This window comes from Mirounga leonina, unplaced genomic scaffold (genome assembly GCF_011800145.1).
Source record: "Mirounga leonina isolate KUSES-001 unplaced genomic scaffold, KU_Mleo_1.0 Mir_176, whole genome shotgun sequence".
In the NCBI taxonomy this organism is placed as follows: Eukaryota; Metazoa; Chordata; class Mammalia; order Carnivora; family Phocidae; genus Mirounga; species Mirounga leonina.
Window position 1 is genome coordinate 37,012,100 of NW_023270454.1, and position 12,838 is coordinate 37,024,937.

The window sequence follows — 12,838 nt, forward strand, 5'->3', positions numbered from 1 at the left end:
GCCCGGGAGACCAGCAGCCCCGGGAGAGGGGCCCGCTTGAGGCCGGGCCGCCGCTGCTGGGGGCGGGCGGGCGCCCGCGTCCCCTTCTGCGCGATTTGGCGCCGCCGCCTCTCCTCCTCCTGCGGGGTAACAACACTACTGATCTATTGCTCTACCCAACGTCAGTAGGGCCACTGCCGAGATTATCATCCTCTCCATCCTTACCGCCGATCTGCTAATATTGGACTTGCTGGTGGCGGCGCCGGCGGCGGCGGCGGCGGGAGTCTCGCTGCCCTCACCCCCACCCTACCCCCCCCCCCCGCCCCGCGCCCCAGCTTCCCCACCATGTCCTAGAAAAGGTGAGTGCAGCGACAGTCACTTTGCGCTGACAGCGGCGGGAGGGGGCCCGGGGAGCGCAGAGGCGGCCCTGGGGAAGACAGGGTCCGCGTAGAGGGCGCCGGTGGGCGAACCGAGGTGGGCTGTGGGCAGGAGACCAGGTGCCCGCCAGGCCGCCTCCGGGCAGGGGTGCTGGGCGACAGGCGAGCGATCGCGGCGGTTGTCCCTGCAAAATCTAACCTAGATTTTACAAGAAGCTGAGATCCAGGGCAAGACCTACCCTCCGTAAAGGAGGTAAAAACTTAGTAAAAGAGACACGTCCATTCCCTTAATAATGAATAATTTGTCAGCGCAGGCTGAGCCGCCGCCTCCTCGCCTGCCCGGGCGCTAGCTAGGTTCCGGATTCCCCTCGCTCCTGCCTGCCGCCCGCGGTCGGCCGGGTGCGATCGATGCCAGGCTGCTTGCCTGGCCGGGAGAGCGCGCGTGACGGCGGGCCCCGCGGGAAAGTTGGGACACTTGGCTGGGACTCCCGGCTGCAGGGTCCCGGGGGCCGCTCCGCGCAGGGGACTGCTGAGCACCGGAGTCGCCCCCGCCGCCAGGGAGTTCCCTACCTGGAGCGGCGGCGAATTCGAGTCTTCCTGGGTTCGGGGTCTGGAATCCCGAAGCTTAATTACTGTAAAGAGAGGAGGGGCCTTTGGGCACAGACAGGTTGACCCCCCCCCCCGCCCTCCGACTTTGGCGGGTGCGAGGCAAGGGTGAGGCGGGAGGCTGCACAGCTGCCACCACCGGGCTGCGGGTCGCCGAGGGCCGGGGGACCAGATTTAGGTGTGTACGTCACTGGTGCTGACTCCGGGCCAGCCGGGAGCCCAAAACGGAGCCTCAGACGCGGAGTCTCAAAGTCCTTAGAAATCAAAGTTAAAGAAGCCCTTCCTTTTGCTTAGTAACTACAGCGTTTGGGTGGGCGAGAGGAGAGTCGAGATGGGGGCGGTTGGAGGGAAACCGAAATTTCTTCTTGCAGACACTCGATCCTTAGAAAACACTGATTTCTTCCCCCTCCTGTGTGTTTCTCCCAATTATGTGCACCCCTCCCACCCATTATAAAGAAGTGAATATCCTCGATGGTAAGCTTTCAAATTGAGCTAGTGGAAAAACCCAATACTAAACTAATAAATGCACCAACAAAATCATAAAGGAGAGCAGCAGCTCTTGACCCTGGGACTTTTTTTTTTTTTTTTTTTTTTTTTTTTTTTTGATGGGGCGGGTGGGAGAGATGCTGCGTTTAAAGGGCTTTGGCTGCACTGAAATCACCCGCTTTTCCTGCACGGTTAAAACAAGGAAATTCAAATCGAGTGGGAACGTGATCCTCTTGCTCGCTGGCAGCGACGCTGCGGCTGCTCCGCTGAGAGGTAACTCGCAAGACCGAGGAAAGGGGCGGGGAGAGGAACCTTAGGGGTCGGGTAAAGCCCACTAGGAGTCCTCCCCTGCGCGCGGACGCTGTGGGCGGTGCCTGGACCAGGGCTGCCGCTCACCTGGCGCTGCAGGTGGAGAGCATGAGGGACCAACACCTTGACTGGATCTCGGAAAAACCGACTTCTTCCGCGTCACCACACTTTTAACGTCTTTCCAGATAGCCTGAGGTCAGCCAGGAGGAGAGTCAGGTGGGCGCGAGCAAGTTTGGGGCAGTCGAGCGAGAGGGGCGGGGGGCAGCGTGTGGAGGGTGCCTAGTGCCCAGCGTCGTAGCTGCCGCCCGGCACCTCAAGCGTCCGCCGTGGCTGCGGCTTTAAGGGAGCTGCCGAGTCTAGGCTGTGTCGCAGCAACTTTGTATCAGTCATGTCGCCCTCCTGGTGACTGACAGCCGGGATTGTCCAATGAGAAACCCGCCTGGCCTGTGCGGCGTGGAGCCTTGCTTCCCTCCGGGCCAATAGGAAGGGCTCAGGGGGGCGGGATAGCAACCTGAACTTTATCTGGACATGTGACCACCCCGGCCCTGGAGCTGGCCCACTCCCCCTCCGGGCTTTCGCCCGCCCTCTCTCCCTCTCTCCCTTCCCACTTCGCCAGCCCTGGCTCTGGCCCTGGCCCTGGCCCTGCCCCCTCCTCTCCGCCCCTCCGCGCCCGGGGTGTCATTGGACCGGGGAGACGCAAGCCAACTTCAGGCTGCTCGGAGGAAGCCCGTGCAGTCACCTGGGTGCAAGAGCGTTGCTGCCTCGGGCTCTCTCACTGCAGGGAGAGCGGCACTCGCTGGCCTGGATGTGGTTGGATTTAGGGGGGCTCCGCAGCAGGGGTGTCGTGGCGTTGGCGAGCGCTGCAACAGGTAGACGCCGAGAGACGGACCCCGGCCGAGGCAGGTGTGTAGGGGAGCGCCCGGGGCGCCGCTTGCCTGACTCGGCTTGCGGCCGCGGCGCGGGAGCGTGCACTTTGCAGGGAGAAGTGGCTGCGTAATCCGGAGGCACAGTCAGTATGGTGCTGTGTGCTTGTTGTTTTGTTTTGGTTTTCCACTTTTTACCCCCTTTGGCCGCCAGAGGACTATTTTGGGAAAGTTTGGCCACTTTGGATAAATGCCCTCTAACGAGCAGCTTTCAACCGCCTTTGGCAGTGGGAGGTCTACCTCCCTTCTCTTTCCCCAAGGATGAATTTCGGATCGTTTTCCTTATACAATTTTTTTAAAGGACGTTTGAATAATATTTCTTTCCTCTATCAATTGCGGAAGCACCCAAATCTTAGCTGGAGGTGTAGTAGATAAGGGCAGTTGAAGGAGATACAGATCCTGATGCAGCCTGTAAGAAGAGGGCTCTGGAAATTAGTGCATTTCCCGTTCCCTAGTATTTATAAAACTCTTGAGAGAGGCTAATGCTTTCTGTGGCAGCAGTAGGAATTGTAAAGGCAGGGGAGAAAGGATGAAGCTTCTTTAGGTGTCATCCGTACCCTACTATACTGAATTTAGGTGCATGGCTTTTCCTACTGAATTTTAAAAGACTGGGTTTAAATCATAATGGTTTATGGCACCTTCAGTTTTAACTATTTATTATAACCTGGAAGTTAGAAAAACTTTGATAGCAGACAAGTTTTGAAAGCGGTGAATTTCTAATGCACTTAAATTGCTTTTTAACATTTGTATGGCCATTTCTTTAGGTGCTATTATTGATGGTATTTACATAGTAATGATAACAGCGTTCTCCATCTGTAAAGTTTTAATTTTATGTTTGAGTTCATGGCACACTATCGTTGAAATGCCTGAGGATAGGAGTTTAAAAAAAAGGGGGGGGGGAGCTTTTTCCTTTAAGGGAGACGTAGTTTGGCTTGGGGATTTTGGAAAGATCAGGTGGCTCAGTGAATTAGGTGAGTGAATAGAAATCAGGTGTACTCAGTTCTAACTGGTTCTCCCGCTCTCTTAGGTGACCTTGGGCAGGTTTCTGTCATTTACCTCATGTATAAAAGAGGAGAACATAATAATAGTTCTGTAGTAGGTATGACAGAAAAATAGTTACATACAGCAAACTTTCACAGCGATGCAACCAGTGAAAATTGTGAAATTCTTAAGGTTCTGTCTTTTAAGATGCCGTATTACAGTGAAATAACTATAGAAAATATGTTTTAAATGGGACTGTGTTTTGGGGGTATTAAAAGTGAAAGTGTTTTCAGACAAAATACAAATTCACAAGAATCTTTGTTAGTATTCCTGAAAAAAAAAAAAACAAAAACCGCTATTTCCTTATGGAAAAGCGCAATTTAACACAGACTGTAAAACATAAAAATTTTTAAGTCAGGTTTTTCCTTTGCCAAAATAGTGTTTAAGAGCATATGAATGGCTTAAGGTAGAACTTTTGTCAATGCTTTTCCTTACTTCTGTGAAATTTCCTTTATGTTTTGGGGGAGGCCATTTGCATGAAAATTAAAGGGTCAAAATAATTTTTGTCTTTGTCCCAAGAGAGCCTCTGTTATAGTTTCTGCTGTAAGGGAGACAAGTCTGATTTTATATAAGCTAGATATGTATACATGAAGTGCCTGCTTCGTCATCTAGTTAGTAACAAAAACTTTCCCTTTACCCACTGGGTATTAAGTTCTATGAGGAGTATAATCATCAACTAGTATTTTCAGTATTTATTACTAAGTTCAGGTTAACTGAAATTCTGCTCAAGCCATGGTTATTATGCCATTTCCAAAAAGACAACCGGGCTTTCTGGACTACATAGGAAATAAATGCCTAACCTCATCTATTTGTTTACAGAGAAGACTGATTAAAATAATGGGAACTCAGCATAAAATATTTTAATACTCCTAAGTTTTTAAAAACTCTGATCTTTAAAAATGTTTCCAGTGGAAGCCATGCAGATACTAGATGTCCTCTATTTTTTTGTGCCTGACAGTTGCCAACCTTTATTTACTTTGTTGAGAGGTGCATTTAAAGTTGGTAGATGAAAACAATACCTTACACAGAACTAATTTAGATTTCAGCAAAGCCTTTTGCAAATTCTTTAGTGATAGCCCTGTCAATAACATGGTGAAATGCAGGCTGTTTTATGTTATTGTTAAGAGTTCAAGGCTAGCCAAACAGGACTTGGAAAGTTGTGATCAGCTGCATGATGTTAGTGATAAGGTGCTTCCTTGTAGAGTGCTTTAAGATTGTACTTGCTGGCTATCTCCCATATAGATTCTCTTCGAATCTTCATGTAGCTTCACAAGTCTGAGATTTGGCTCCTGCTTTAGGGCAGAGTGATGAAAGGCATCCCTTAGAATATTAGTAGGTGTTGTGGAAAAAGGGGGCAGTGGCCAAGTTATTTAGGGGACGCTGGAATAAAAAGAAACAGGTTTCTGCACTGTAAAACTTCTCAGAAGTTTAGCATGCAGATTTACACTGTGAAACTTCAGAAAAGCAATAAGTGATCATCTTTTCCAAAAGAACATTTGGAGGATGGATTTTTGGAAAGGGATCTGAAGATAGGGATTCTCCTTTCAGACTGTTGCTTAGGGTGGGGGGGGGGGGGAGTGGAGATGAGAAAGGAAGCTGTAGGTGGAAGGTGGGGAGGCTGGAGACTTTGGATGTCTCTGGCAAGGGGCCCTAGGCAAGGGTGACCTGCAGGCATTAGGGTAGAGGGTTGTGCAGTTTACTGAGATAGGGAATGTGGGTTTATGGACAGGGTTCAGGGCGGGAGGTGTGTGTGGGGGGGTGATACACAGAAGATGTTCAGTTTTGAACATGAATTGACATGTTTCTTGTGTTTAATGAATTTGGACCTGAAACATCTATACCTTAGATGTGCATCTATTCAAGTTTGGTATGGGGAGGACAGAATATTCTTAGGTAGAAGTAGAAGCGCAGAATGCTTGAATTTGCAACCTATGGTTACAGCTAAATGGTTTTTCAGTAAAGTAGAAAAGGTCAGTATTAGCAGTTTAAGTCCCATTTCAATACATATATACGTATGTGTGTGTGTATATATATATACACACACACATATTTCAACTTGTCTTTTATCTACACTAAATTTTTTGGCTGGCATTACCAGATAAACACCTCAACTGTTGTAATTTGATTTATTTTCCCCTGTTTTGTGTTGACTTGTGATTAGGAATTTATAGAATAATGTTCTCTAAAAGGTTACATGCTAGATTTTAGTAGTCACAAATTGACTTGATTATAAGAGCTAACATTTTTTTATTTGTTCTAGGCTATCTACTTGGGATGCAGTGGTGAAATTAACAAAGTTTCTGCCTACCGAGAACTTAAAATGTAGTGTAGAATACAGAGAAGTAAGAGATAATTAAAATAACTTAGACAATTTAGGCATTACATGTCATTATAGAGCCTTGTGATATCTATTGCCAATTTATTTAGTAGAGCCATTCTATTATTTTTCTATGTTAATTACTATAAGTTCTGTAGCAGAAGAACTTCCTAGTCTCTTTTCCTGAGGGGAAGCTAGAGGGAATGGGGGTAGTGAGTGGCCAAGGGAGAAGAGGATGAGAGGCCTAAAGTAATATTGGTGTACAGAACTGCAGAAACTTCATCAGACTTTTATCTGGGTCATGGATTGTTGACACACCTGAAAGGATTTGAAAAATGCATACATAATGATTTTAGCAGTTTTGTATATTAAAATGTACAAATGAAATTTTTACTAAGAATTAGTTAATTTTCTTTAAGATAGGTTTCTTTATAGAGTGGTGGTTCTCAAAGCAGGGGGCATTTGGCAATGTCTGGAGACATTTGTGGTTGTCACAGCTGGATGTGGGGAGTGCTACTTGCACATAGTGGGTAGGTGTCCGGGATATTGCTAAACATCTTACAATGCATAGGACAGACCTTCACCACAAAGAATCATCAGGCCCAAAATGTCAGTAATGCCAAGGTTCAGATACCTTGGTGTAGAGAGAGACCTGGGATCAAATTCCAGCTCTGCCACATAGATATGTGGCCTGTGCCTTGGTTTCCCCAGTGTATCATTTGGATACTACTTTAGTCAATCTCATAGGGTTTTTAGTGTGAATAAGAGGCTCATAATGTGGCATCGGATTATACAGTACATAGGATTATATAAATATAACCTATTACAATTATTTTGTCTATGAAATAAATTTATATAGAGAGCCAATAGATATGATTGTATATCTAAAAACAAAACAAACAAACAAAAAAAACACCTGTGGGCTTCCTGAGGATGAGGACTGTGCCTGTTTTGTTTATCACTACAGATTCAGTGACTGGTTGTAGGCCCAGGATGTAGCATGCACTTGGTAAATACTTGTTGAATGAATGAACACATAAATTGTCAGGACTCATCTCAAACTTCTTCCATTTACTGCTGAAAATAAAACTGTCTCTGCTGGAAGTCTTTATAGTAGAGGTACCACTAAGTAAGGATGCGTGTCAAAGTCCCTGCCAGCATTGAAGTACGGAGAATCTCGTGCTGACATTCCCGAGCTATCATACTGCCTCTCTGTGGAGTTATGGACCATCTTAATTAATCAGGATACATGAATCTTTACTTTTCAAAACTGACATTACGTTATCCTCATCACTAATCCATTTTAAGAAAGTCTTATTTTTTTTAAAAATAATTCTTAAATTATTTTTCCTGTGATAATTCACTTGATAACTTTAATTTCGTATTGAGAAAGGGTAACATTGATTGTATTTCCGTATTGTTTTTAATAAAGCCATGTATTAGATATGGAAAGCAGCTTCCATATGCTTGAAAGACTCAAAGGTTTTGGAGTTAGAAGATTTAGTTTTAAACCCAACTTCATCACTTACCACATCTTTGACCTTGGGCAAGTCACCCACATCACTAAGCCCTTCCTTTCCTCCTTGCCTGCCTCATCAGTCCCCAGGATTACTCAGAATATTAAATAAGTTAACATTTATAGATATTCTTTGCAAATCTAAAGGCTGTGTTATAGCAAACATGTTACTTTTATTTAGATGCAAAATAATTTTATATGATTGCTGCTTATAGTCTAGCTTCTGGACAAGTTATATAGTCAGTACTGTTACAACAGCACCTAAAAAGGTAACAATTTTAATGTAACTAGAAGTAATGCTTATAAGTAGAATATGTATGTATAGCTTAGTAAATGGAATTTTAGAATGTCTTCTAGAGTAATATTGCTATAAATGACTCTAATTCAATTTTTTAATATAAATTTATTTGTTAGCCATGGAGACCAAAGGCTACCACAGTCTCCCTGAAGGTCTAGATATGGAAAGACGGTGGGGTCAAGTTTCTCAGGCTGTGGAACATTCTTCCCTGGGACCTACAGAGAGGACTGATGAGAATAACTACATGGAGATTGTCAACGTAAGCTGTGTTTCCGGTGCTATTCCAAACAACAGTACTCAAGGAAGCAGCAAAGAAAAACACGAACTACTCCCTTGCCTTCAGCAAGACATTAATCGGTCTGGGATTTTAACATCTGATATTAAAACTGAGCTGGAGTCTAAGGAACTTTCAGCAACTGTAGCTGAGTCCATGGGTTTATACATGGATTCGGTAAGAGATGCTGACTACACCTATGATCAGCAGAACCAACAAGGAAGCATGAGTCCAGCAAAGATTTATCAAAATGTTGAACAGCTGGTGAAATTTTACAAAGAAAATGGCCATCATCCTGCCACTCTAGGTGGTGTGAACAGGCCCTTGAGATCCTTCATGTCTGACTCTGGGAGCTCTGTGAATGGTGGGGTCATGCGTGCCATTGTTAAAAGCCCTATTATGTGTCATGAGAAGAGCCCATCTGTTTGCAGCCCTCTGAACATGACATCTTCAGTCTGCAGCCCTGCTGGAATCAGCTCTGTGTCCTCCACCTCTGCCAACTTTGGCAGTTTCACAGTGCACAGCCCTATCACCCAGGGGACTCCTTTGACATGCTCCCCTAATGTTGAAAATCGAGGCTCCAGGTCACACAGCCCAGCACACGCCAGCAATGTGGGCTCTCCTCTCTCAAGTCCATTAAGTAGCATGAAATCCCCAATATCCAGCCCTCCGAGTCATTGCAGCGTAAAATCTCCGGTCTCCAGTCCTAATAATGTTACTCTGCAATCCTCTGTGTCTAGCCCTGCAAACATCAACAACTCAAGGTGCTCTGTTTCCAGCCCTTCCAACACAAATAACAGATCCACGCTTTCCAGTCCAACTGCTAGTACTGTGGGATCTATCTGTAGCCCTGTAAACAATGCCTTCAGCTACACTGCTTCTGGCACCCCTGCTGGATCCGGTGCAGCCCGGGATGTGGCTCCTAGTCCAGACACACAGGAGAAAGGTGCTCAAGAGGTCCCCTTTCCTAAGAGTGAGGAAGTAGAGAATGCCATCTCCAACGGTATGACTGGTCAGCTTAACATTGTCCAGTACATAAAACCGGAGCCAGATGGAGCTTTTAGCAGCTCATGTCTAGGAGGAAATAGCAAAATAAATTCTGATTCCCCATTCTCAGTACCAATAAAACAAGAATCAACCAAGCATTCATGTTCAGGTACCTCTTTTAAAGGGAATCCAGCAGTAAACCCATTTCCATTTATGGATGGCTCATATTTTTCCTTTATGGATGATAAAGACTATTATTCTCTATCAGGAATTTTAGGACCACCTGTGCCCGGCTTTGATGGTAACTGTGAAGGCAGTGGATTCCCAATGGGTATTAAACAGGAACCGGATGATGGGAGCTATTACCCAGAGGCCAGCATCCCTTCATCTGCTATTGTTGGTGTGAATTCGGGTGGACAGTCCTTTCACTACAGGATTGGTGCCCAAGGTACAATATCTTTATCACGATCGGCAAGAGACCAATCTTTCCAACACCTGAGTTCCTTTCCTCCTGTTAATACTTTAGTGGAGTCATGGAAATCACATGGCGACCTGTCATCTAGAAGAAGTGATGGATATCCAGTTCTAGAATACATTCCAGAAAATGTAACAAGGTAAGTTGGTTTTTTCCTCCTTTTTTGAAAATCGTGGCTTTATAAAATGTTGAAAAAGTTTTTATAATAAATTTAAACACGTTTCAGTTTACTGTTTTACATGTTTTCAGCATGGTCATTTAGTGCCCCCTCTTTCCTTGTTGGTATAATGTTACTGCTTTTTTGAAGTAGAGAAACAAAAAATTCTTATTATCTTTTAGAAAATATTTGTGTTGATTGTGAAGGAGCATATATGGGTATCCCCTCCCCCCCCTTCCCCATTGCCTGTTGTAGGTGTTTGGGAAAAGTTTGTTTTCTCCTGCCTGTTACTATATTTACTTTAGCAGACTAGTGTTAGATAATTTTTTTCTTTAGCTGTACACTGGTTTACTAGAATTGTTTTACATTTGTTTCTTTGTGGTCTTTTTTTCCTTAGCTTTTTTTTTTTTTTATTAATCACTTCATTGGTTGTGAAATATGAAATTGAACCCCAAATCTGTTACCCACGAGCTCTGTATCCTCTTTGTCCTTTTCTGGGTAGGTTAATTGTATGTAAGTCATGGTTTTCAAAACAAATAAATTATTTCCATAACTGTTGAGGGCTTTTAAAGACTCAGCACATCTAAAATTACTAAGTGGACAGTCTTGCTTTCTTACTCATATTGGAAGTGAAATATGTCACTGCAGTTTTGAGTTGGTATAACTTTTAAGATCTGCAACAAGACATACTTTGCTTACTGTAAAATATCTCTTGACTTTCCTTTTTGCAGATAGCATGTTGTATATATTTAGAAAAAAACAAGAGGCTTTCGATATGACTGTAAAGGGTGGTTCTAAGTTATACAATGAATACTTGCATTGGACTTTGCTTCAGTACTGTTTTTATTACATGGTTGTGATAAATGACCCCTTTATTGAACATATAAAGAATAGATGTCCTAGATACAGTTCTTTCCTTTGGCAGTTAGGAATATGTGGATTTGTCCCTTAAAAACTTAGGTTGTGGGAAATATGTTCATCCCATTAACAATATAGGGTTTACGTGTATTTCTATATCTTTCTCCTTCTCTTCTCTTATGAGCCAAAAGCTAAAACTTTAATTCGTGCATTTTTTCCTTGTCATTGATTCAAACCTTGCTCCTCTTGCCTTTATGGAAGCAAACATTCCATTAAAGGATACGTTATTACAGTTCTTTTTTTTTTTTTTTTAAAGATTTTATTTATTTATTTGAGACAGAATGAGAGAGACAGAGAGCACATGAGAGGGGGGAGGGTCAGAGGGAGAAGCAGACTCCCTGCCGAGCAGGGAGCCCGATGCGGGACTCGATCCAGGGACTCCAGGATCATGACCTGAGCCGAAGGCAGTCGCTTAACCAACTGAGCCACCCAGGCGCCCCGTTATTACAGTTCTTGATAGCATGAATGATCATATTCTGATACTGCCTCTCTTAAATTCTGAACCCTAATGCAAGGTAGCCTGAGATAGCATGGCTTTCATCAGAAACAAACTCAGCATGTGGTCTCCTGCTAGTACATTGTTTTACTTTAGAGAAGGAAATTTTGCACATGTCGATATTTTTGTAAGTGATGTTTTTAGTGAGTTAGTATGAGGGAGTACAGCCTAGTAGTTATGAGCATGGCTGCCCTGGTTGAAATCCCAGCATAATTGCTTTGTGTCCCTGTGCATATCCCTTCATCTCTGGGCTTTTAGTTTTCTCATCTGGAGGAAAAAGAAAAAAGAAAAAAGAATTCTATAGTACCCATCTCAAAGGTAGTTAAGATAATTGAGTTAATTTTGCATATCATCTGGTATGCAATAGGTATTCTATACATTTTAGCTGTGACTGTTAACGTTTGATTAGTTCGCACAATCTTTAGCTTTCATATCCTTTAGTTTTGTGTTTTCTTCATTATATGAAATTACAAAATAGTTTAAAGAAATATTTTATACGTAATTGAAAGAAATATTTGTTGATAATTCTTATTAAATTCTACTCTTATTATTTTTTATGGTTAGGCATGCATCATACATTTGTTGCTACGTATTTATTTGCTTTTATAGTTTTGAAGGCTATTGCTTTGGGTAATGATATTTCTGGTAGCAATAGTAGAGGTAGAGTAGATAAAATCATTAGTTCTCTGCTTTGTTTTGTTCTGTATCCTATTTCTGCTATTTGAATTGTAGGTTTTACACTCAATTCCTGAAGCCCCTCCCAATGTTCTAGTGACCCATAGCCTTAAACATATTAATATGAATCAGTGACCTTGAGCCTACTCTGCATTTGTGGGGCACTGGAGGTGTTGTTCAGTGTCTCTTCTGGAGAACTCCAAAATTCTTTACATACGTGTTAATATAGTCAGAGGGGATTCATTTTGTTTTCACACAGGTTGGTATTATGCTAGTCATTGTAAGTTTCCCCAAAACTTTAATAACAAAGCTTTAATGTTATGAAGTCTCTTACAGCGTACTGATTCTTGACAGCTTTTTCTGGTGAGTATTATTCAAACCAATTTGTTTTGGGAAAAGTTTTCAATTAGCAATAATCGCGCCTCAGATAAACCTCATTGGCTACCATACCGCCACTGCGCAAAGCTGAAACCTACTTGTTTTGATCATTCTCAGAATAAAGGCTCAAGGATTGGAAGATACTTAGATATTTTTCTAGATTTCAGTCCCCATATTATAATATTTAATTTAACCTCATCCATGCTTCATCACCAGTCTCTTATTATTTAATGTCTTTTGGATCAAAATCCAGCCTTTTGGTCTATATCTTAATATGGGATGATGATATCCCGTTCCGGGGGATGTGGACTATTTGAAGAATTACAGGTTGTGGAGGATCAAGGCGGTGTGTGACTGTTCCTAGGTTTCATAATAACCTTTGTCTTTAGATTGAACTCTAAACTGTTTTCTAGTAGGTCTCAAAGTGTTGTTTGGGATTCCTGAGACCCTTTCAAGGAGGTTCATGGAGTGAAAGATCACACATCGGTAAAAGGTCCACTCAAAATGGAGGATAGACCAGTGGCTTTTAATGTAATAGTTTATGAAAAGTTCATAACATGGTTTCAGATCCACGTTGCAACTAACCTTTAAGAAATTACTCACAGGCAGTTTTCAGTGTAGTATCA

The 12,838-nt window shown here is 43.4% G+C and overlaps 1 protein-coding gene and 1 pseudogene across 4 annotated transcripts in view; one reads left to right on the top strand and one right to left on the bottom strand.

Moving 5' to 3' along the window:
* The first annotated feature begins 313 nt into the window (after positions 1-313).
* NR3C2 (nuclear receptor subfamily 3 group C member 2) overlaps positions 314-12,838 on the top strand; it is a 328,906-nt gene continuing 316,381 nt past the window's right edge. The window contains exons 1-3 of one of the 4 annotated variants that reach the window (XM_035022939.1): positions 2,028-2,660; positions 7,969-9,561; positions 9,640-9,727. In XM_035022939.1, coding sequence (XP_034878830.1) covers positions 7,971-9,561; positions 9,640-9,727 — 1,679 coding nt within the window. In that variant the 5' untranslated portion in view covers positions 2,028-2,660; positions 7,969-7,970. Of the gene's footprint in view, positions 339-1,948; positions 1,974-2,027; positions 2,661-7,968; positions 9,728-12,838 lie in introns of those variants that run through there. The other 3 variants (XM_035022937.1, XM_035022938.1, XM_035022936.1) reach the window with 3 other exon arrangements.
* LOC118022598 lies at positions 12,126-12,301 on the bottom strand (annotated as a pseudogene).